Source organism: Leptodactylus fuscus, chromosome 10, assembly GCF_031893055.1.
Source record: "Leptodactylus fuscus isolate aLepFus1 chromosome 10, aLepFus1.hap2, whole genome shotgun sequence".
Lineage (NCBI taxonomy): Eukaryota > Metazoa > Chordata > Amphibia > Anura > Leptodactylidae > Leptodactylus > Leptodactylus fuscus.
In genome coordinates, this window is record NC_134274.1 from 51,400,254 (window position 1) to 51,425,977 (window position 25,724).

A 25,724-nucleotide genomic window follows, 5' to 3' on the forward strand; every position below is an offset into this window, starting at 1 on the left:
AAGGGCATTTCTGACAGTCAGTCAGGAACGCACTTCCTCACAGTAGTGCCTATTGCGCTGTACTGTGAGAGGGGTCGTTGCTTACTGCCCAGCGATGACGCTGAGGAACGCCCTCCCCCCAGTACTTGTCTATGGACGAGCACTATCAGGAGGGGAGGGGGCGTTCCTCCCCACTCTCACAGTACAGCGCTATAGGAAGGGCGTTCCTGACTGACTGTCAGAAGCACCCTTCTGACAGTGAAGAGCTACAGTACTGGCATCAATAGCTCTTCACCCGGGGCACAAAACATGAAAGCCGATAGTACGCTGAATTTAGTGCACTTTCGGCTTTCTAGCGGTATATAACAACGCATATGCCCCAAGTGGTGAAAGGGTCTCTTTAAGCTCTGTAGGTGTACAATGTCAGGCAGGAGCAGACAAGGGCAGTGTCAGGCAGGAGCAGACATAAAGCGGCGTGAAGCAGAGCGCCAAACAGAGGTGGACAGTGTCAGAGCTCTGAACAACACCTCTTGCCGGACACCACCCACCTGACTTTAGAATGCCTACTTGGAATAGCAGGCGCCAAAACTACCAGCACGTATTGCTCAGGAATGGTGAGGGCTGGAGAGACATGTCCAACTGCAATCAAATCAGTGGAGGAGCACCAGTTAAATGATGGTGGTGCATTGAAAGGCCCTCTTTAAAGGGTTAAAATAACTAAAAGAGGTTCAGCGAGCTGGCACAGTGGGAACAGGTCAGATATAGTTGAAGCAGGCTTCCTCATCTACTAACCAACACCCGTTGATCATAGATTGCAGAGGGAGGAGAAAGCCAGTATGGAATATATCATACATGATGGCCTGATAGCAATTGATTTTACGGTTTTGTTGAAAATCAGAATTGGGCATCTTTGAAATGACAAATTAATATAATTTATTTATCTGTCCATCCCTACTACCAGGGCATTATGTTATACTTTAACATAACTAGGTTATGAATCAACTGTACCAGTAACTTGAAAATTTAAATTTGACAATATAAATTTATCATAATGGAGTTACCGTATATTTGGGGTATAGGCAGCCTCATTTTTAATATCAAAACACCAAAGACCTTGGTGGAAGCTGACAAATCCCTTTATAAGGCAATAATGTCCATCAAACACCAGCAGTATCTGTCATGTAATGGAACCAGCAAAATATAGTGACTCCAGGTCTCCGGGTCTTTATACCCTGCTTTTATTTTAGTGACAAACCATCGATCAACTATAACTTACATGCCAGAGATTCACGTAATTGATATGATTTTGTTTCTGTATTCCACATACTACAACAGCAATGCTGTAGATACTGCATATTAGAAGATATGGCATATTTTCCTCTATGACGGGAATTCCTGGTGCTTAAATCATACAACGCCTGCCTTTTTACTACCCTATACATTTAATTAAAAATCTATTTAGGTTTTCAGAGAAGCTCTGGCTGTATTCCAAGCTGGCAAATCAATACGGCAGCTGATGGAGCGCATTCAATTTATTAGAACATCAGTCCTCTTCATCACACGTCACACGCTTGTCAACCACCAGCCCCTGACCGTCATCCCAAGCATTAACCAGAACTTATGTAGAACGCTGGAAGGAAAAAATAACTACGTACATGAATAGATAAAAGATGGCAACTTACCGATATTGGGATGTTTGAGAAGTCGGCAAATGCGAGCCTCACGCTCCAGCTTCTGGTGGTCTAAAATAGAGGAAGGAGAAAGACATTTAATGGATCAGTCATATTAAAAACAAGAAGAAACACCTTCTAAAGATGACAGGTTATGGACAACTTACGGTCATTATTTTTTTTATCAAAATGTAGCTCTTCTGTATCTACCTACTTTGCTACTATTAATATATGTAAATAAATCTTGCCTAGCTCATCCATATAAACAAACCATTACCCCCTGCAGCAAACGGACTAAGGAATCTTGCATTACTCTGTGAATCCCTGTCTAAATAACTACTTGTCACAAGTACCAGAATCTGATCTTGATATAGAAAGGTACAACCAATTAACTTCTAAAAATGAATTAGTCCTTGCAACAAACTGTAGGGGAATAGCGCCACCAGAGGAAGAATGGAGAAATCCATAGTGCGCCAACAGATTAGCCTGTAATTCCTGGAGACGACAGGTCCTTCTGAGCAATGCTCTTTATACTCAATCTATATCGCTATAGGGTTCTGGATAAAAGACTCCTCTCTACTATATCTGAATGTCTGATTTCAAAAATAAGGACAAATAAGTAAAAATCAATAAAAGAAGCTGGAAATGTATAATAGTGACAGGATGACAGAATTCTTCACGACAGATGATAGTTGATAGTAGTATGGTTACTGCATATCTTGCTTCACGTTCACCCCTACGTATTGATCTATCAACCCAGAGCCCCATCACTCTACACATCATATAATGATCACAATAATGTAATAGGAATTCCAGGAGAAAGGATTTACGGTTGTCACTATCTTGTTGGCTTTGTTCTCTAGGATGATGTCAGCTAGAGAGTCCCATTACCATATAAAGATACAGGCAGAGGGACAAGAGGCTTTTATGCAGCATAGAAATCACTGATACATTAGCATCAGCCTGCATAGAAAATAATGACATTATCAGGATTGGAGATGAAATGTGTTAGTATGGCCCTGTAAGAGTGAATAAGTAAAACAGTAAAATGGATTCTGCAGCAGGACATCTGATGTATGTATGGGTAAAGGTGAATACACATTAGTTCAATGCTTAAACAACCAACAGCTATTCCTCTAAAACCTTCCCATACTCTGCTCGGGCAGTCATGCATAGGGAGATGGAAACGCGTCACCTCAAGACACCTTTGGGTTGTTTTATCTCCCTTAAGATTAAAGGGACTGTTAAATTTCTACATGCCATCTTACCATGGTCTGCCTATATTCATCTAATTCACTATAGGGTATATCTACAAGGGACGTAAATGTTGCGGATCTTCTGCCATGGAAATGCAGTTGGAAAATTAGCAGCGTTCATGGTAGTAGAAAAGTGGGATAGATTTACTCACAAGACAACGCAGAGAAAAACTGCAGTGGAAACCGCACATGAGCTGATCTGTAACAGATCTGCAGCTAGTCAATGTCTGGTACAAGTATTCAGATTCACACTTTGCAAGGCATTGGGTGAAAGCTGCAGCAAATATACTAAAAGTTCTACATAAAAAAAAAACAAAAAAACAACTGCACCATTTGCTAAAACCCTAGTGTATCAGTTCTGTGGAGACATAAAAGGAATAAAAGTAAAATCGGTTGTTCCTCCACTTAGATAATGCCGACCACTGGCAACTAAAGCTGGTCAAACACATGAACTGGCTTCAGCTCACAGCTCTTGGTACCAACTTCACTGTACACTGTCAGAGATATCTTACTGCACATAGACATGCACCTGTATATAAATGGGGAGGTCACTGTTGAATGAAGGAATATTTGGATTACTACCATCTTCAAGCATATATGACCTAGAAAAGAAAACAAAGCCAAATCTATCCATTTCTGCAGGACCAGCGGACTCCCACCAATCCAATGGTGTCAGGGGAAAGAAAGATTTGGTATATTGAATTCTAATACCCAGTTCTTTTGTTCTCAGGAGACAATGCAACAAGGTCATCAACCTTTGAACAAAGAATCAGACCGATGAACTTTTGTTTCTCAATCCTTAGCTCCACCTGATATTTGGGCCCGAAATCACAGTGTTAATGCCCACTTAGCTAGATATGAACCTATATCTTTGGAATGGCCAACTGGATTTGCTTAAAACAAAGAAAACAAACAAACAAACAAACAAAAACAGAATGCCCAGGGTGAGTCTAGGTTCACACTAACATCTCTCTGTTGTTTGGGTTCACACAGGGACCCAAACAATAGAGAACCTGTATGCTAAAATAAAAATGGTTACCTACAGACACCCACAAACCCCATAGACAATAATGGGGTCTGCCCAGGTGTCCGTTGGGTTTCCACCGGTTTCAGTGCAGGATTTTTGTCTCCTACAGAGACTCCAGCGCAGATGTGAGCCTAGCCGTATAGAATCAAATCATATGGTGCATGTCATTGGGTAACAGGTCCTCTGTAAAGAAATTATCAGTAAATCTGTACCACTGAATTGCCTTCTGCAGTTTTTGTTAAAAAATACAGTAAAACCTGAGAGATGAATGCCTAAAAAGTTTTTAAGAGGTCTTTCAGAGAGGTTTTGCTGTAAGTTTTTCTCCTCTCTGCTTTTGAAAGGTGTTGCTAAAGTTTTCCAAGTTCTGCAGCATCGTGGATAGATCACTGTATATCAAGGCACAGAAATACTGGATCATGGACTCTATGGGGGGTGCGACTTTCTCAAAAATATATGGTATAGCTGAGACAATTTTTAACAATTTTACATAAACAACTAAAATAAAAACAAACTTGTAATTCCGGTCTCTAATAACAATATATTGTTGTCTCCTTAGCACTGCACCTGCTCTACTGCAGAGAACCAGCAAGTGAGAAGACCGAGCAAGGAAGCGACAACATCTAAAGAAACACAAAACTAGACGGAGAAGTTGGGTCATTTGTATTCATTCCGCCGCTTAAAAGTATAGGTTTGTTATGTGGAAGAGGTTAGTTAACACAGAAAATTGCTAGGAATAATCTTTTCAATCCCAGCAGCTACAAGCTACAATTAAGCACAAGGCAGCTCAGACAAAGAGGACAATGAACCTACTGCTGTTCTAAGTGCGCCATCCAGAATAAAATGTGATTTGCTGCTGAAGTGTAGGATAAATACGTTTATACATAACAAAAGTCTTCATTAAAGTGTTACAAAGAAAATTACTGATCTGATAAAAGGTTACAATATGTCGGATCATGTACACGAAGCGGTTTTCGTTGAGTTACCGGTGTTTAGCTCTAGGGTCCAACGGTTTACAAGCAATTCATCTGGGTAATGATGGTAATGATTAACTTCTGCAGAAGCTGATGATGCTTTATGGGTGCAAATGGGGCATGACAGACTAAGCTGGAAGAAAGGACGACTAAAAAGCATAATAACCTAGTGTGGCCTGTCCAATATCCACCACGCACCAACGCTGACCCGCCCGTCACAGAGCCAACATTGGAGCATTCGTCAAACCAACCAGATTCCAGAAGTAGATATTAGAATCTGAAAACCGGAACCAGATGGATTGCTATAGAAAACCTCTTTATTTTCTTTTGTACTTTCATTTTCTTTAATAAACTAAACAGATGGTGTTACTTTCCGAACTGGACTAAAATATGTTCACCAAACAGAAAGCCAATAAAGTAAAACTTGTCGACTATTGTAATCTATTGCTTGGAAGATGATGGAATTATCTAAAGAGCATGGAGTATCCAGATTGTCCTCACATGTGGTATATGCTCAATCTCCAAAATAAGCACATACAAATAAACATGTCCATCATGGGGAGGTCACATGAGATGGTTGTGGAATGAGGGAGCATTTGGCCTACTACAATCTTCAAGCATATATGAGCTAAATCCATCAATGGGAGCCTTCACACGGAGTTTACGCTCCGCTCATTCTGAACGTAAACTCGTTCAGAGTGAGCGGTGTAAAAAACAGATCTCATTGACTTCAATGGGTGCCGGCATACACGCGCTCCCCATTGAAATCAATGGGAGGCTTTTTTACCTATTGCTTTCAATATGATACGCGCGTATGCCGGCACCCATAGAAATTAATGGGATCTGCTTTTTACACCGCTCACTCTGAACGAGTTTACGTTCAGAATGAGCGGAACGTAAACTCCGTGTGAAGGCTCCCTATTTCTGCAGGACCAGTAGACTCCCCATGTACAATGGTGTCAGGGGAAAGAAGGATTTGGCATGATGAATATTAATGTCCAGTTTTTCAGCTCTCTGGGACAAGAGAGGAAGGAGAACAAATCTGCACACCTGACGATACAGGCCTGCTTTGTTTTACCAGGCGCGCATGTGTTTGGGGAAGTCAGAAATTTCATACCACAAAAAAAAAAAAAAAAAAAAAAGGATACCCATGGCATTTATTGTGTGAACAGAGCTCCATGAACACTATTATAGGTCAATAGGCTAATATGTTCTGTTGCTAAGGTGTATGGAAAGATGGCTCTGGTTGATATGGGTTAGAAGGTCTCATTCCAGGGGTTGGATAGTTACATTGCAGTATGGGTATTTATATGCTTACATAAAAGTCTAAAGAATCATAAAAGTGTGTAAAAACAATGTAAAGTAAAAGAGCAACCTAAAGTTGCTGGTTTAATGGGAATACCAATAATAAAACATCAACTAGAAGAGCGTCTACACTAAAATATTACAGCAATAATAAGCGGAAATTAAAGTCACAAAAAATATGGCTCTCAATTTGCCATCCATGTTTGGAAACTACTGGGCACCACTTAGGGGACAAAGCAGGCGTTCTGTCCCACCGTAAGTGTAAAAGGAGCTTTACTGACTATCCAAGGTCACAACAGCGAGGGCTGACACCGCCGTATCACCATGGTAACCAAACAGGCTGCCCCACACTCGGGATAGCAACACACCAGCTCCAGCCTAAAAGGTTGTCCACACATTTCCAGAGCAGGGCGTGAAACGACATTTAAGAGTCATATAACGCTGGTGTCATGTCTCAGTCTCATGTCCAGCAAACTCCCTTGTGTGCTGCCATGGCAGATTCCTGTAGTAAGAGATCTGCGATTCTACACTTGTTACCAACAATTATGTGAGAAGATCAGCTAAACTGCGGCATGTTAGATAAACGTCACTTACACGGGGACACGGACAGCTTGTGTAACGGTGATGCCACCGCTCAGGGGCCATGTAATAATTGGATAAATAGACAACAAGAGCCAACCTAAGGACGACATTCTCTGATTTTTTTGCCGTAATAGAATAATTCTGGAGCTTTTATTAAGAAATACACAACTGGTTATCATTTCCATCCTCTGCTTTTTTTTTTTTTTTCATATGCCAGATGTTTTACGATACTAAGTTACTGATGACCTCTCTCTGATTGATGACACTATTGTATAGTGGCCGTGCTTGGTATTGCAGCTCATCCCTATTAACGTGAAGAGGACTGAGCTGCATGCAGGTCATGTGACTAATGACGTCACTGACCTGTGAAGCGCGCAATCCACCAATCAGGTGATCTGTGAGGGTTCCCTGTGCTGGTCCCCACTGATCAGATATTCATGACCTACCCTAAGGAAGTCTGCAATATATAAATCCCAGGAAAAAAGGAAAAGTACTCGAAGTCCAATAGAAGTGAATGGTGCGCTGATCATGCACTAGTGTTCTATTTATAAAGAAGCATTGGGGGGGAGCTCTATGTCCCCCATTCTTTTGATCAGTGGGGGACCTGATGATCTGGTCCCCAGTGATCGGACACTTATCCCCTGCCCTGTGGATACGGAATAAGTGTCCATAATGGGGCAACCCTCTTAACTATACCATTACCACAATGGAAATAGTAATAGGCGTTATATATCAGATATTTTCACATTACTCTTCTGCAGAACATCAAATCCTACTAATATTATAAATGTGAAAGTTTGTGTGTTTGGATGTTTGTGAGTTTGGATGTTTGTTCCTCAATCACGCTAAAACGCCTGGACGGATTTGCGTGCAATTTTCCACAAACATAGTTTTCCCTTAGGATTGAGTCACAGGCTACTTTTGGTGCCACTAAACAACATGGCTTCCTAGCAGGAGACTCACAAAAGCAGGACTCCTAGCCCCAGCTATAGACTCACACACACTGCCTGGCATTTCCTGCCTCAACCTGCCTGCACACTCCTTACTGTCACCTCAGGAGTAGCCCTCACTCTACTCACTCACATTTACATATAGCTTTCCACTATATAACACATCACATTGTCTGTATCACGACATACACAATACAACACATCACATTGTAATTATCTCCTATCACTGCTATATACAGTACCTGATACATATATACTCCTGTACACAGGCTGTATATACTATATAATTACATGTATCTCCTATCACTGCTATATACAGTGCCTGATACATATATACTCCTGTACACAGGCTGTATATACTATATAATTACATGTATTACCTATCACTGCTATATACAGTGCCTGATACATATATACTCCTGTACACAGGCTTTATATACTATATAATTACATGTATCTCCTATCACTGCTATATACAGTGCCTGATACATATATACTCCTGTACACAGGATGTATATATTATATATTACATGTGTCTCCTATCACTGCTATATACAGTACCTGATACATATATACTCCTGTACACAGGCTGTATATACTATATAATTACATGTATTACCTATCACTGCTATATACAGTACCTGATACATATATACTCCTGTACACAGGCTGTATAACACATCACATTGTCTGTATCACAACATACACAATATAACACATCAAATCACATTTGCTAGCCCACCAAACTTTTTAAAGCACTTTTACAGTTTCACACGTCTGTGTCCGCCCAATTCTCAAATCACCGCAGACGAAGTCGCGGGTAAAAGCTAGTAAACTATAGTTCCATACAACAGAAATGACAGTTGATAGACTGCAACGCTCCCCTAGTCGAGAAGATCACAGGGTCTTCAGAGTCCAAGAAAATTTGTGACATTTTCAATGAAAGTCCCCATAAATTGTGGCAGGTTCCACCTGAGTCCAGATAAATTGTAGCATGTTCTATCACCTGCCATATTTTAGACCAAGTAGCCCCTAAAAGCACCAATTTCAACGCTTGTAGGAGACAAACTGAGAAGAGATATGGAACCTCACACCAAACTAGGTGGTACAGATGCCTGCCAGGTGTCGTGGGCCTCAATGTTAGCCATACAAAGCTAGGACTTTGAGACGCTTATCCGCTGTACTACAGTTTTCTATCAAACTGTAGCATGTGTTTTGTATTATAGAAAGAGCTAAGTTTACTCCAAGTCAGAAGCAAACCTGGAACCTTACAAGAAAATCCTAAGTAAAACAACTAGCGCAATGTTAAATATTCCTTCCATTTACATCAGATTATTGTCTATAAGGGTAGAACTGGCAGATGTGAAGGCGCACAGTGTCTAGAAATAATAGATATGTACAGCGGAGACTCAAACGTAATATGAAAGTATTCTATTTCACAGGAAGACAAGAGCACTGTGTAAGCACATATTCTGGCTCAGACTTTCAGGATCCAAGGGGATATTGATTTACAGAGATTTCATCGCATGCATCACCACTTGATTGAGAATGAGGGATAGTGGGGGTATTACTCCGACAACAAGCACTGGCAGCCATGCACTGGGGTGGCATTCTTCAACACACAGACCCTCAGTTATCAAAGGGGTTTTTTTTTTAACAAGGAAATAAATTATTGGGTTAAAAATATAAAAGAGCTAACATTTACAATACTGCCAGAGTTCCTGATGGTCACTACTTCCTCGTCCCATCTCCAAACACATGAATTGCTTGCAAATGTTCCCTCCATGTAGTCACTAGGTGAAGAATTTACCCGACACCAGCAGTGATTGTTTTAGGCCGAGGCCCCACGTTATGTAAACGCTGCAGGAAAAAAAAACGCAGTGAATTCTAGTGAATATGCAATGCGAACAGGCAGCAGTAAGTTTTGGAAATCGTAGCATGTCAATTATACCTATGGAAAGTCTGTAGAGGAAACTTCTGCAGACTTTCAGTCCAAGTTGTGATGCTTTTTTGCTGTTGGACACCAAACGGGGCCTTAGTTTTAAATGGTATTTTCTGGAAGATTGAATTGATTAATTTAACTTACTTATATAACACCAACACATCCCACAGCACCTTACTGACAGTGTCATAACTCACTGTCACAAGAAGGGCTCATAACATAAATTCCCTTTTAGTAAGGTTTTGGAGTGCAGGTGGTAACCAGAACACCCGGAGGGAACCCATGCAAACACAGTAAAAAAATACAAACTCCTGGCAGATGTTGTCTTTGGCTGGAATCAAACAATATCCAGTGCCACTACTCGATTTCTGAATTTGGATTCTGGCGCAATGGAGAAACCTTTAGGCTGCATTCAGATGTTCATAATACTATGGTGCTAAAAGGTCGGTTCACCGGGCTCACGGTAGGGACAAGATTCACATTCATAATATGGACCATATAATACACTTATATTATGACAGTCTAAATGGAGACTTACCATTTAAAAATGTACCAGAAAGATGATCTCTTAAGTCATAACAAGGTTTCTTGTTGCAAAATACATTTATGCAAATCATGCTGTTGGTGCGGGCCCACGGATAAATACATCTTAGTCCAAAATGGAACAACGGAAAAAACAATATTGAAAAAAGTGCAACAAACAACTTGTATAGCCCAGTACAGAGTAAAACCTGGGAAAGTGGGGAAAGTTTTCATGTTTGTGTACAGTAACAGACCTGGGCCTGCACGGATCACCTCTGTACAACCGCAGGCTTCTATTTACACATTAAATGAGCCACATGCAATGACAAGCACAGGCAGGCGCATTACAATAGGCCCAGGTGGGACGAGCAATGCTATGGAAAAAAAAAAAAAGTCTCTGCGAGGGAGGGAGAGGAAGAAACCATGTTAAATTCTGTGTCATTTTCAATAATAAAAGTTCTTATTTGCCCCTAAAGATATAGATTTGAAGTGGTTTTCCGGGATAATTGGAAATTCCTACACTAATCTAAACTCCCCTTTCCCCCTTCTACTTCCTAAATAACATTAGTAATGAAAAATGTATATTTACCCACATCCCTCGGGCTGTCATGTGACTGCCCCAGGGACATTTTCTGATTATCCAATGACGATCTGATTCCCCTTTTCTGGTAGTCGATCGTCACTACTACTTCCCCCCCATCTATTGCATTATACTTACCCTCCACACCTCTTCCTGAAGGATGGCTCCTCCTCCTTTACTGATTCGGCAGCTGCGCACTCTTCTCCGAGCGCTGCTCTGCACATTGCTGCCGATAATCCACCTGTATTGCACAGATTCCGCATGCGCAGTAGAGATAGATCATCGCTGCAGAGAACAGAGCAGCAACGGAGAAAAGCACGCCCCGTCTCACAGGAAGACAGGTATGCTGTATAACGGGGTCGGTGTTGGGCTGAGTAGATAGAGAAGGGTGGGATAGCTAGAGAGACAGGGGAGGAAGGTGAGGGGAGTGAGAAAGGTGGTGGGGGGGTGAGAAAGGAGGGGTTAGTGAGGAAGATACATAGCAAGAAGCTGAACCCAGTAAACAAATGCAGGAGATACCAGGAGCTCCCAGAGACACCCAGAAATCACTCAAAACACAGCTAAAGGTATATGGGTGCACTTATTAACCCACTAATAGCTCTAACAAACATTTTTAAAAAAATGCATCATAAATTAAAGTGAAACTCTACCTCTAACATAGCCTATATATTTCTAAGGCTATTAGGTTTTGTTTCTATATTTGGCTATATATAAAGGGAGCCTGTCACATTAAAGGGATTCTACCACTAAAACACTTTTTTTTCTAGTTACCACGTCGGAATAGCCTTTAAAAAGGCTATTCGTCTCTTACCTGTAGAAGTGCTCTCCGCCGCGCCGTTCGTTCAAAATACCGGTTTGTACCGGTATGCTAATGAGTTCTCTCGCAGCGATGGGGGCGTCCCCATCGCAGGAGCAGCGATGGGGGCGTCCCCATTGCAGCTCGAAAACTGACCGCAGCGCCGCCTCTCCGGTCTTCGGTGTCCTCCCCTTGCCTCTTCAGCGTCTGTCGGACGCCTGCGCAGTATGCTCTCTGTTCGGCGAAGATTGCCGAACGTACTGCGCATGCGCGAAAGTTCGGTGCCCGCACTATGGCTGGGATCGCAATTTCGCGCATGCGCAGTACGTTCGGCAATCTTCGTCGAACAGAGCGTACTGCGCAGGCGTCCGACAGTACGCTGAAGAAGCAAAGGGAGGACACCGAAGACCAGAGAGGCGGCGCTGCGGTCAGTTTTCGAGCTGCAATGGGGACGCCCCCATCGCTGCGAGAGAACTCATTAGCATACCGGTACAAACCGGTATTTTGAACGAACGGCGCGGCGGAGAGCACTTCCACAGGTAAGAGACGAATAGCCTTTTTAAAGGCTATTCCGACGTGGTAACTAGAAAAAAAAGTGTTTTAGTGGTAGAATCCCTTTAAGTATGCAGTCCCAATCTGCCAGCAGCACCTTACAGAGACCAGGGGGAGTGGATACTGACACTGCATAGAGTTCTGTGATAAAAGATTCAGTATAACTTGTAACTCAATTTACTGAATCCCTGATCTTTCTATGCTTAAGAGTCCAATGCACCGTTCTCATCAGTGACTGACAGCCATCTGTAAGGGTATGTTCACATGGGGGGTTTTTGGAATGGAACCTGAGGCAGAGGCCACCTCAGGTTCCGATCCAAAAACCGGGTAGCCGCGACTGAAAGCTGGTGCACTGCACCGACATCCAGCCGCGCACTCTGCTCTGTATTAGGCCCAATGAATGGGCCTAGTCAGGAGGAGGGAGTGTCTTCAGGCCCAATCGCGAGGCGACTTGACAAAGAATGAGTATATTGCTTCTTTTTTCCGGGAGCTGGAAGAAACGGCTCCTGGAAAAAAAACCTGAGCGGCTCTCAATGATTTCAATGGGAGCTGTCTTTTTGGTCAGGGTTTTGAAACGGATACGGCCCCAAAACCCTGACCAAAAAACTCCATGTGAACTTACCCTAAGCATTCTCCTACAAGAAAGACTGCTAGTCATTGAGTGAGCTCGCCCGCTGGACACCTAAGCACAGACAGATATGCATTTCAAACAATACATATATTTTGTGGGAAAATATTCAGTATAGCTTTCTGCTCAGTTTCTACTGTCCTACACCTAAAGCGAATAGATTCAGCAGCATTTTGAGTGATTCCATTTGACATCTTTTTGTATGAAGTCATTTGTTAGTGTCATCAGCAGCAAAAAAAAAAGAAACAAAAAAAACACAAAAATACTAATCTCTGTGAAAGGCCAATTTCAGTCCTTGGTAATACAGCAGAACACTTGGGTTATGTTATTGCTGTCACACCCAATCTGTATTTTCCTGGACTTTTCTTAGATCAAGCTATGGTCATTTTACTTCTTGGAGCTGGGTGTGACACTCGTAATACTGGTCCAATAACTAAACAGGGCATAAAGCAATACAAATACACAGTACACTAAATGCCCATGAGGATGCACCAGGCCATGGCTAATAATGCACTGCTCTTTGTCAAGCGAAAAAATATCTAAAGAAAACAATAACTTCTCATATCTAGAGAAGCAGAATAAAAGTGATCATTACATCAGATCATGAAAACTGTAAACTCCATACAATTAAACCATCTACGATATGCTTCATGTATATATTAAGTGCAGCTCCACCCACACACAGATGTATATATGTGAGCAGCACCCACGGCGGAGGTTACAGAGTCAAGTACTATTATTACTGAGAAGACGTTCCTCATCTGTAGGACTTCATCTCCAGAAACATAAAGTGCAAACCTTTCGCTGCAGAAAAGTTCTGGAAATATTGGTGCTGCAAGTTCCAAATTTTTACAGCCTAAGGGGGCATTCACACCATGTTATAAAGCGGCGTTGATTCTGACACGTAAACTCATGTCAGAACCAGCGCTGTAAAAGAGATTTCCATTGACTTCAATGCGTTCCTTCTTACACGTGCTAAATATTGAAATCAATGGGAGGCTTTTTTGCCCATTGATTTCAATGTGTTACACGCGCTAAACGGAACCCATTGAAGTCAATGAGATTCTGTTTAGCAGCGCTGATTCTGACATGAGTTTACGTGTCAGAATCAATGCCGCGTTACATTGTGTGAATGTCCCCTAAAGCAAACTCAACCTTTCAAATATTCAAATATTCTGGTAGTGTTTCTGACATTAATAGATGTAGCTATATACTTTATTAGGAAATGTTGTCACTTCTTTAGTCTTCTTTGCTTTACTCTGTATACTGCTGCTCACTGGAATACGGGGGTGTACAGCCTCTTGTGTAATGAAGGGAAGCAGAGGCTGGTGGGGGGAGGGGGTAAATTGTTCTCCTTGTCTGAGCTATAACTGTGTTCTGGTGACAGATGTAAGGTGAGAATCGTAACTTTCATATGACACAAGAAGGGCTGTTCTACATTTTATAATGACCAAGATATTTGATTTTTTTCTATGCTTTGTGCTCCTTTATGTTTCTGCAGCACACAAGACACATTGCAAGGGCAAAATTACAATTTATATGGATTTTAAAGTGAAATTATTTCTGGCCTAATTTATTTCACTAATTACAATGACCCTTTACCTGAAAGTCAATTATTGCTCAATATTTTGCATGGCAAAAGCAGATATTTCTTTACATTGAACAGATAGACATCTTGATCGATCCAAAAGTCTCAGGAGTGGCAAATCTTTTTTTTTTTTCCCTCTGGCCTGCTGTTTGCATAGTGTAAGGGAAGGAAGTAAATCTTATTGCCACGGTACAAGAAGCTTAGAAAAATTATCCATCCCCCTGAGACATGAGGTGAGTGAGATCTCCTCACATCCTATTACCTTCCCAAAAACATCCAGTCAGTATTAGCAAAATGGCTTTTTAATGCTCCTCAAAGTGGTCTGTTATGTTCCCTTTCACTCTGCTCTGCCTCTGGCTTAACAGGCACTTAGAGCCGTCCTAAATAATTAATATTTCACCGCTTCTGACCGGGCAAGTAGTGCGGGTCGATTAGTGTTTGCAGCCTGTGAATGTTTTGTTTCAAGCATCAAAAACATGAAATTAAATGTATCTCCATTACATCGGCATCCCTGCCTTACCAGTGTTCTTATATAATAAATCCATTGATGAATCGGTCAGATCACACGGTATACAAAGGTTCGCTGCATGGTCCATTACTAAAAAGCCTTAATGGAGAGGAATGAAACAAACAACCCAGCAGGTTCAGGGTGTAAAATGTCATATGTGCATGTCAAATGAAGAGATCCAGAGAAAAAGTGACAACATAAAAGAGGAAATGCTGCAATAATTATTTCCTTATTCTTTTGTAAAAATGAAGCAAAACAACAGAATGATTTGAATATAATCTATTCAGCGAGATACAGGAAGATTCCTGCAGTACATCTACGCTGTACAGTCACAATTATTCTAAACTTATGGACTTTCACCCTTAGTTTTTCCACCTAAGAATGGGAAGTGGATTCTTTTTTTGTAACATACTTTATTTTGCTCCCTTTAAAGAAAAAAAAAACCTTATAAATTTCTCCCTGACAAAGCTATAAGTGTTGCCTAGTAGATTCCATCCCATATATACTGTGTATTACTGATATATACAGTTGTAGTAATTTCCAATGAGGAAGTCACTTTAAATAGCTGTATCTCCAATTTTATATCACTTAGAACAATAATTCTGGTGTCATATAAAAAATGAGATATCACTATTTTATAACACAGTTGGGACAGTAAGAAAAACAGAATTCCCAGCCAGCACTCAAACCAGTGATCTGTCCATTTGTATGGCTAGAACTGCAATATTTCATATATCTGCCTTCATACAACATAAGAGCCAATACTCTAGGTCAGTAATGGCAAACCTTTTAGAGACTGAGTGCCCAAACTTCATCCCAAAACCCACTAATAATTTATCACAAAGTGCCAACACGGTAATTTAACATTAATAATGTGCGGATCCACAATTGCACACAATTACAGACCTGCAAAATAGGGTTATACAAATGGGGCTTTATAGAGCTTTCTGCTCTACTATGACCCTCACACAGTCCAATCTTCTTCACATTGACCCCCACACAGTACAATCTACTGCACAGTGGTCCCCACACAGTCCAATCTGCTCCACAGTGGCCCTCACACAGTATAATCTGCTGCATAGTGGTCCCCACATAGTACAATTTGCTCCATGGTAGCCCTCACACAGTATAATCTGCTGCATAGTGGTCCCCACACTACAATTTGCTCCATGGTGGTCCCCACACAGTATAATCTGTTCCACAGATGGGTGCCCAAAGAGAGGGCTCTGAGTGCCACCACTGGCACCTGTTCCATAGGTTTACCATCACGGCTCTAGGTGCTATAAAACGATACAGCTCTTTGACATTTTATACATCTGAACATACTAGTAATACACATTGTGTACAGGATATAATGCACTGGCGATGCTTAGCTAATGTTTTCACAGAGAACTTTACAATCTATTTTCTAGTGAAAGGAAGTAAAATAAATTAATGAAATATCGTACAAAAATGTCCAAACTCCCCCCCCCCCCCCACACACACACCTTAGGCTCAAAAAGGAAATTAAACTTATACTTTAAGACAGTAGTACAGAACAGACATGTATGCTATTAGGAGGTATCATTTTATCATCTAAGCCTCTGAATAGCTGCCCATAAGGCAACCAACTAACTGCTAAATGTGGCCACACACATTCGACTAAAGTAAGGTTACGGTTGAGCAATCATTTAACGCACGATTGTTTGGTGAACAGTGATTCATCAGATTCATCCATACATGTTTTAGTCCAGATTAAGCATTAGTCTTTCTATCTGGCCATATATTACTAATGACATAGAGCAAAGGATGAACAGTCTTTTTTGGAACTTCTGTCAAGAAAAGAGCGTTTGAGGATGAAGGATCTTTGGTCCGACTATGGGACAAGAAAATTCAACCACAGATGACTTTCTAGAAAAGAATGGTATGTCATTGCCATAAATAAGGATGCAGTTTTCAATTGAAACACATAGGTGGCTGCCAACACCCCTGTATCACATTGCCAATGTGGAACTCTGTGGATGTTATATGCTCTGAAGACAAAGTGGACTTTTTTTTTTTTTTTTACTGCGCTGCAGACTTTTCATGTAAGTAAGGCCGGGTTCACACCTGCGCCTGGTATTCGCTTTTCAGGTTTCCGTCAGTTTTCAAACCAATTCATTTGAATGGGTTTACAAAGTGTCCGCCCATGAGCGTCTTCTGGTCTCCACGGCGAAACCGTTTTTTTTAAGTTGGACATGCAGGACTTTTGTCCGGTTAAAAAAAAAAAAAAAAAAAAAACAGTTTCGCCACAGAGACCAGAAGATGCTCACGGGCGGACGCTGACTGCCGGGTTTCCATCTCCTGTCTAGTTTCTCGGGCAGAAGACGGAAATCCACAAAGAGGAGACCGGGCGCAGGTGTGAACCCGCCCTTACATGAAATGGTCTAGTCTAGTTACTAGAATGGTCTGGTGCTAAATATCACCCAAGAAGTTTGTTGAAATTGCCTACATTTTAGTCTAAGGTGTATGGACATCATAATACTGAATAGACCTTAATGCCTTGCACTGGCCATACACCACAGATTACAGTTTCCAGAATGACTGTCAACAATGTTCTTTGATTTGCATGACATCATAAATGAATAATCAAATGAGGACTTTATTTGTGATCTGGGCTTTTATTGTTTGGTATGACCAACTTTCTAAGGGTGCATTCACTCAAAGGAAAATGGTGAGGGATTTGGTGTGGAATTTCAGCACTGAAAAAAAGCCTCCCATTGACTTCAATGGGTTCCTTTTTCTACTAGCAGAAAAAGGAACCCATTGAAGTCAATGGAAGGCTTCTTTTTCAGCGTTCAAATTCCACACCAAATTCCTCACCATTTTCCTCCGTATGAATGGACTCTAATTGCTAAAAGCAATCTCATCTCACAAGGAGCAAAAAAATCCCATATGTCAGCTCTGAATTTTCACAGAACTGTGGTGCGGTCAATATATGAGCAAAAAAATTAGCAAAACTGGTCAAATAGTGAGCACCCTGTACAAGTACAGCTTGTGACCTACATTTGGCCACTTCTCTTCTGTGTAACGTTTTTATAGATTTAATAACCTCTGTATTACTACAGAAGATCTCCACCAAGGCTCCCAATCCCCACATCTGCTCTTACATGCTCATGTACTGCGATGGTTCATCACAACCAAAGAACCAAATAGTTTTTATCAATAAGCACAAGTAAAATTCCCACGATAACTCATCTTGAATACACAGAACTGTTTGCTACAATAATGCCTTGCAAAGAGCTCGGTAAACAAGTTGGCGGCACAAGGAAAGCTTGACCATATTCAAATACAACGCTATTCTTCAAACGCCAAAAACTTGGCTGCTTCCTGCTAACTGGCAACAGGCGAACATAAAAGAGAATTGATGTGGGAAAAGTCATAAAGGTCCATGAGCAGAGGACACTAAAAGAGTAGAGGAACTGAATCCTAATTTAGAAAGGGGAAGTGTTTACTAAACTGGCAAGGGAGAAAGCTGGAGAGAGAAATAGAAACCAACTAAAGAGTATCCTAAAATGTTTCATGTCACTCACTTTCAGAGACTACCTGGGTCCATGATGTTCCCTCCTTATTAATCCAATCCCTCTCGACACTGGAAATGACCACCAGCCAAGCACTGGCCACAGATGTGTCAGGTAGAAAACAGCAAGGAACCTGAAAGGGCTGCAAAGGGAGCACTGAGGAGTCAGTGAGGGGAGGATGGATTCTTTGGTTTCATGGACCCATACTGAACCAAAACAACCATTGTTCTTGTACGCTATTACACATGTGACATTACAGAAAAGTCCGGCACTTGGAATCCTCCTCTACTAGCCATGGTGCTAATAGGCAAAGGTTCTTGTTGTACGACCATTTGATCAGCTACTTGGAACTCTATATTATCTTATAGTGGCCACCGCGGAAGAAGTAAGCAGCCAACGAGTTCTTTGCCAGGTCTAAGCAGCTGGATCTGCAGATCGCTGTGACAACTCTTGTAATGCTGGGGTTGGACACCATACTTTTAGAATTTCATTAATATATTCGGACAGTTTAGATAAGTATGTTGCAATACAGTGAAAAATCTATATATAGTTGAATTACAACGTTGTTTTCTACAGTGGTAATTTCAAGGAAGATAACCAGTATACAAAATATATGGAAATGAAAAATCTGGTACAGGAAAGCTGGTCTGTATAAGTGGTATTCTGGAGCGGGTTCACTGGGTCTTGTTCCATTTAATTTTCAGTGGGCTGACTAACAAGAAGTCCAGCAATACGTCTGCTCCCATCATCTCTACATTATTTTATAAATGTATTTACATTCATATAGGGGAATGATATTGGCAGCTCTTTAGGCAAGCTGCACGTCAGGTCCACGGATTCCTTCAAGCAGCTATAAAAGTAAAACCGAGAATGTCAGCGAAGGGTTAACTAGACTGCTTACTTCAGAGTGAAACACGACAAGGCAAGTTGGCTGTCAATATATTAACTAAGTGTCATTAAAAAAGGAAGTCGTATTGTCATCTGTCAGCAAAAATATGACCACCGCCAACCATGGTTAATCATCTGACAGGTGAGGCAACAGAAAGCACACATAGGTGGTGGCGCTGCTGACACGCTGCCATGATGGTAACGGAGAGCAATGGACTTGGAGCTTATGAAGTCATGTTTTTGTTGTACTTGATATTTTAAGTACACTACACGGTCCTTTACACTTCTACTCTTTACCATGTGTACTTGACCCACACTCTCCTGTAAATGTCTACTTATGTTTAGCAACCCATAATTTAACCCCTTGACTGTAACCTAAGGCCAGAAAACAAATTTACATTGGGTGGAACCTTTTAGTTATGTCTAAAGTGCCGTGAACAGAAACACTAAATGGTCTTTGGAAATTACAGGTAACCTGCATTAGAAGAAGTTACAGAAAGTAAATCTCCATTTGTCATTTTAACATTTAGCAGCTATGGAATTTACCAGAAGTCTTATAGCCACAATAACGTCTGCTTACTGGACGAGGACATTCTCACTGATCCCAAAGGTGTATATAAGCTAGGGCTGGGCGATTGTGAATAATCGGACATTTTACCTTGATTATATAAGCTATGCCCTCAGAGGCAGATCATACTAAGGGCCCATGGGTTGTTCTTCGGGACCAAAGAGCAATGAATTGCCCATTTGCTCTTATTATAATCTGACTTTGTAATCACATTTACTGACATCCACAATACAGATGATTTCTGTTGTGGAGCACAGGAGAGGAACATGTGTTGGGCCAACCTTGCAAGAGTATTCTTGTGAGGTTTACCTGGCGGTTTCGTTCAGACAGAAAACATCCAAACTGGACCTGTAGAATATAAGTGGTAGAGGCCAAGGGGAGTTGATCAAACCTAAAAAATTGTTACTCACCGTCACTGGGCTCTGGTGCTGTTCTTCAGTCCTCTTCCAGGCTCCTGAATGATGTCAGGGACCACTGAGGCCTATTACTGACCTAGTACCATAGCAATTCCATTTCAGATGTTTTCTGACCGAACAAAACTGCAGGATTTGTGAATATCGTAAAAACAAAACCGAAATTAACTAATGTGTACTAATCACATTGATTATGTGGATTGACTCAGTTTTTGGTTATTTTTCAATGAGTTGCCCAGTCCTACTATAAGCACAGGGATAATGTAGCATAGACATAGAGAGAGCAATGCTGTACCATGTGCTAAACATGAAGTCCTTCTCATTTCACTTTAACATATCTTCTGTTTCTTTACTAGTTGACTTTCAAAGTGGCAAGCCCTTAAAAAACCATTACTACTTCTATAAGAGCTGGCAAATCTGCAGGTGAAGACATTCAACAGTAAAAACTGCAAAACTGTCTGAAAACAGATTCACACTAAAGTCAGCCTAGCTGTTATTGTGGTCCATCAAAGGACCAGAACAACAAAAACGTAAACCAGTACAACAGCTGTCAAATATGGAGCCCAATGGACCCAACTAATTATAATGGGATCCGTCGAGTGTCTGTTATTTTATACTGAAACCACCGAATGAAATAGTCGGAGTTGCAGGACTTTTTTGTCCAGAGATTTTCTACGCACACTTAGGCCTAGTTCAAAAAAAGAACGCTAGCGGTCTCCATAGACCACCATTGTAAGGGCATGGATTATGACGTGGATTACGCACCGTAATCCGTCTCCTCTGTGCCCGTGTGAACGGGCCCTTACATGGAGACTGAAATGCAGATTTGAACATAACCTAACAATACGGGTCCATTATTGACCAACAACAGGACAGATCCTGAGAGACTAAAGCAGGAAGCCGCATCATACCTTTTCCTTGGAAATGTTTTCCTTCTACTGAATCTTAATGCTATTGCCAATTATAGCTGGTGAGTGGTGAACACAGAACTTGCTCATTTTGTTAGTGATTATTTTCACTCATTTAGACAGGAAAAGTCTCAAACCTAGAGCCTTCTCTAACCCTACAAAGACTAAGATCTGTCAGTCAACATGAAATACAATGATAACCGTGCTTTGTTTTAGTGCTGATCTATTTCTATTCTCAGGCTTTATGCCAACCTCGGAGAGAACAGATAAATCCCAGGACTGCTGGACTTATTAATTAAATGGCAAGGAAAGAGGACTGCAGCTTTAAGACCTTAGCACAGCAGAAACTGACGAATGAACTGAGAATCTAGGATTTACCACCTCCTTGGACAACCACCAAAAACATGTCTTAATCCCTTCTAGAAATCAATCTGCTCTCCATGCCAACGCTCCCTGTGCCCAGCCAATTTCCTCCGCAGCACAAGGGGGGGTCAGACAGTGAGAGAAACAGCTTCACTGTACCCTCGGCAGCAGCTGCAGGAAGCACCATTGCAGAGGCAGCATTTGTTGGGGACTTGTCATAACAATGAACTTGAGTCTACTCTGTTACAAGTCCTTGTAGGGTGTTGAAGGCTCCCACACAGGGGCTAGGCATAGCGTCAGTCAAATATGGGAAAGCAAGCTGAAAACACGCACAGTAGAATATTTCTGCCTTTCTCCCTCTCCCCAATCGCACCCATAAATACCAAAAGCACAAATGTTACGCACTGAAGCACACTCATAACAGGCACCTTTATCCGCAGACCACAGAAGAGGACTGAATGACTCGCTATACAGAAGAGAAGCCTGGAAGTTTATCTATCAGCTACTGTAAGTCCAACCTGCTCACTGAAAAGAAACGCTATGAGCTTCAGAACGCGCAACCATTGCAGCTACAGAACTGAATGCAAATGGTATAAATACAAATTACCTGCCTATCCCTATACACAGTCACATGGGCTGTTTGCACCAGCTTTACATTCCAAAAGCTTTCCTCCGCACACCAGTACCCCAGTCACGTCTGAAACCAGCAGCTCAATAAACTTGCATTTGAGAATAAATAATGTAAAAGTGTACACAGAGGAAATATATATACAAAATATATGCATAAGAGAGAGGCCAATATTTTCCTAAAAGTAATACAAAAATAAACTTTCTCCGTACAGTAAACTAATCGTAAACGCTATGTCCTTGAGAATGGACATGAAGAATGGAGACAAGGGCGCAGATGTCAACACGCTCTTACCCATTTGGTACAAATCCTATCCTATTGTTAGGTTTATCTTTTCTGGAACCTTTGCCTGGTTATGCTGCTCGAGAAAATACCTGAGTTTCTAAAGGTCTTCAGGTATCAACCCACCTCCTGAATCTACGCTTCTACACATACCAATATCTGTCCACCTAGTGCCCAATAAGACTGATATCCAGATAAACTGATGACCTGGTGTTTGTGGAAATGGCCAAACATCTGTCTTATGTACCAGGAAACTGATCTGTTGTCTATAACAAACATCCTAGCACTGGCAAAGAGTGTAGCATGCAAACAGAATCCCAAAGATTATGTTACGGATAGGGTTGATCTGATTATGAGATTTCAAGATCGATTTTAAAATCCGATTTCCGATCATTTTCCAGCCGATCTCAATCCCAGTCGTGAAATTTGCTTGATTGCCGATCGGAATCTGATCCTTTCCGACCCCGTTTCCTCAACCCTAGTCAATGTTTCTCTATAGGGAAAAGTTACTTTTAGGGCTGAGCCGATCTTGAGATAACCTCCGACCTCAATCCCGCTGGAAAAGATCGGAATTCCGAACGCGATCATGAAATTTACTTGATCGGAATCTGATCTTTTCCAAACCCGATCGCTCAACCCTAGTTACGGATATATCCATTATAGAGAATAGAAAGGTTTTAATGTAGAAAAATGAGGAACTAAGAACTGGTTCTTTCCTAACAAAGTATAAAAGGCTAACTCACTCCCATTACAATATCAGTGACACTGGTTGGTTAGAAATCTTTGTGCATAAAACCAAACTAACTCTTCCGTTTCTTGATGACAGATGGGCGGGGCTTAATAATGGAGATGTGCATTTCCTTGCTGGCCACCAACTGCAGGCAGAGCAGTGAGCGTAGGCTCCAATGTCTGCAACAAATAGGATAAAACAAACGACAGATATCCTGGGACATATATAGAATATTTATAACTGGTGGCAAAATGAAACAAATCAAGGTCAAAGAAAACAAAGCAAATAAAGAAGAAAGGACTTTTATGTGTGCACCTACACTTTAAGGGTCCATTCACCGTGTGGAATTTCACACTGACTTTCAGGCAGATTATGCTTAAAATTAGCAAAAAGATCCCCCCCCCTTCTGCTTTCCAATGTTTTAAACTGAAGTCAGACATCAAAACATAATGCTGAAAAAATAAAAGTGTCTTCCATAATCTGCCGCAGATTCTACAGCTGAATCAGCCACCAGGTCCGTAGTCCAAGTCACTCTGAAAATAATCAGCTCATGAAAGCCATGGTGAAAAGTCAGAAACCCACCTCAAATTTCTTTTTTTATTTCTCAGGGTTGTGTTTAAAAGGGATTTTTCCAGGCCAATACATGGATGACCTTTACTAAAGAAAGGTCATTAATATCAGATGTGTCTGGTGTGACAACTCAGTAGCTGATACAGAAACAGGGCAGGAACCAGACAGCGGTGCTCCCTTTGTAGTGGCCAACCCAGGTACAGCCAGTCAGCTGAGGGGGACCTAAGCTGCAGTGACTGCGGTCTGCTTTCTGTTCCGTGTATCAGCTGATCAGTGGGGGTGCCGGGTGTCAGACCCCTGCAGACTTGTTGCTAATGACCCATCTAAGATAGGTCATCAATATTTTTAGCCTGGAAAATCCCTTTAAGAGGTGAATAATTGCCATTATAACACATTCCCTGCTTTTATATAATTTTTACTAATCCTGAAAAACTCCTTGCGGCTAAGGCACCATGTTGCGGAAACGTACTTTTTTTGTTGCGGTTTTTTGAGTCAAAGCCAGGAATGGATTGAGCAGAAGGGAGAGGTATAAGAGCTTCCTATATATTTCCCATTCCTTTTGTAGCCATTCTTGGCTTTGGCTCAAAAAAACTCAACAAAATCTGCAACAAAAAAAGCCATGTTTCCGCAACGTGGGCTTTAGCCTTAAGCCCCGTTCACATCGGGCACTGGATGGCATATTTTGGTCCCGATTTTGACACGGGAAGCCACGTCAGAATAGGACCAAAATGCGCCTGCCACGGCTTCCTGCTCCAAAGTAGGCCCAAATGAATGGGCCTAATCCGGAGGGTGTTGCCGCGAGGCGTACGCCGCGGCTGAATCAACCAAGGAATCCGCCTGAGGAAAGGGCAGCTCTGCATAGACCTCTATTGTGAGGGGGCGGATTCTGACGTGGATTCAGTGCCAAAATCCGCCCCCTCTTGCCCCGTGTGAACAAGCCCTTAGGGAAATTCTGGTAGCCATGTTCAGAACAAGCTGGCTCTACAGTCTGTGTGTTGGCTCCATTTCCCAGCCCAACTGAGGCTTGTCTGAAGGGAAATAGCAGCACCATATTTAGGACGACCTTGACACCGTACTGGTACATTTTAGGAGAACCCACTCATTCTAATTTTTCATGTGCTCTTTATAGAAAACTTTGCTGCAATAACTTCTCTCTGAACTGTTTAACTTTAGGAAGAATATTACACTTACGGGCAAAGAACAAGCTCATGACAGACTAGCTCTTAGCACTTGTGAGCCGTTCCTAGGTTCCTCCCAGGGATCAGTCTATATTTATCTGCTTCTTAGTGCTGTGGTCTCGCAACGGGCATGAATAGCACTGCCTGTGTATTTAGTCTATGGGTTGTACTATTCCAGTGACAAAATATTAACATATTTTACAAGTAAGACGCATGTGCTAATTAAGACAGGAATCTCTGGCTGTAAATGGCAGAGGATCGACTTAATAAGTCAAAGTTAAAAGCCCAAAACATACAAAGGTCTTGTCAGCGCTAGAGAATCTCAAGTCTTAGTACTACCAGCAATACAAACAAACATGGCAAACAAGGAAATACCGTATTTTTCGGACTATAAGACGCACTTTTTTTCCTCCCAATATGGGAGGAAAATGTGTGTGCGTCTTATAGTCCGAATGCAGCGTGCGCAGCGTCTGTGTCCCGTCTGTGCGAATGAAAAGAAGAGCAGCACAGTGCCTGCCTGCTCTGCCCCTCCTTCCCTGTCTGTGTCGCGTGTTTGCAGGAGCGAGATCTGAGAGGCAGGGAAGTAGGGGCGGGCCAGACAGGTGAAGGAAGCGTGGTTTCAAGCTTGCAGAGAAAACTACGCCTCCTTCTCCCGTCTGGCTCGTCCCTCCTTCACTGCCTCTCAGATCTGGCTCCGGCAATAAAACCACACAGACAGGGAAGGAGGGGCGGGCCAAACGGGAGGAGGAGGCGTGGTTTTCTCGGCAAGCTTGAAACCACGCCTCCTTCACCCGTCTGGCC

General features: G+C 41.8%; 1 protein-coding gene across 24 annotated transcripts in view; it reads right to left on the reverse strand.

Moving 5' to 3' along the window:
* Nucleotides 1–25,724, reverse strand: part of CAMK2G (calcium/calmodulin dependent protein kinase II gamma) — a 230,739-nt gene that overhangs the window by 132,339 nt on the left and 72,676 nt on the right. For all 24 annotated transcript variants that reach the window (XM_075258052.1, XM_075258058.1, XM_075258050.1 and 21 more), the window contains exon 3: nucleotides 1,662–1,721. In XM_075258052.1, the coding sequence (XP_075114153.1) occupies nucleotides 1,662–1,721 (60 nt within the window). The remainder of the gene's footprint in view (nucleotides 1–1,661; nucleotides 1,722–25,724) is intronic.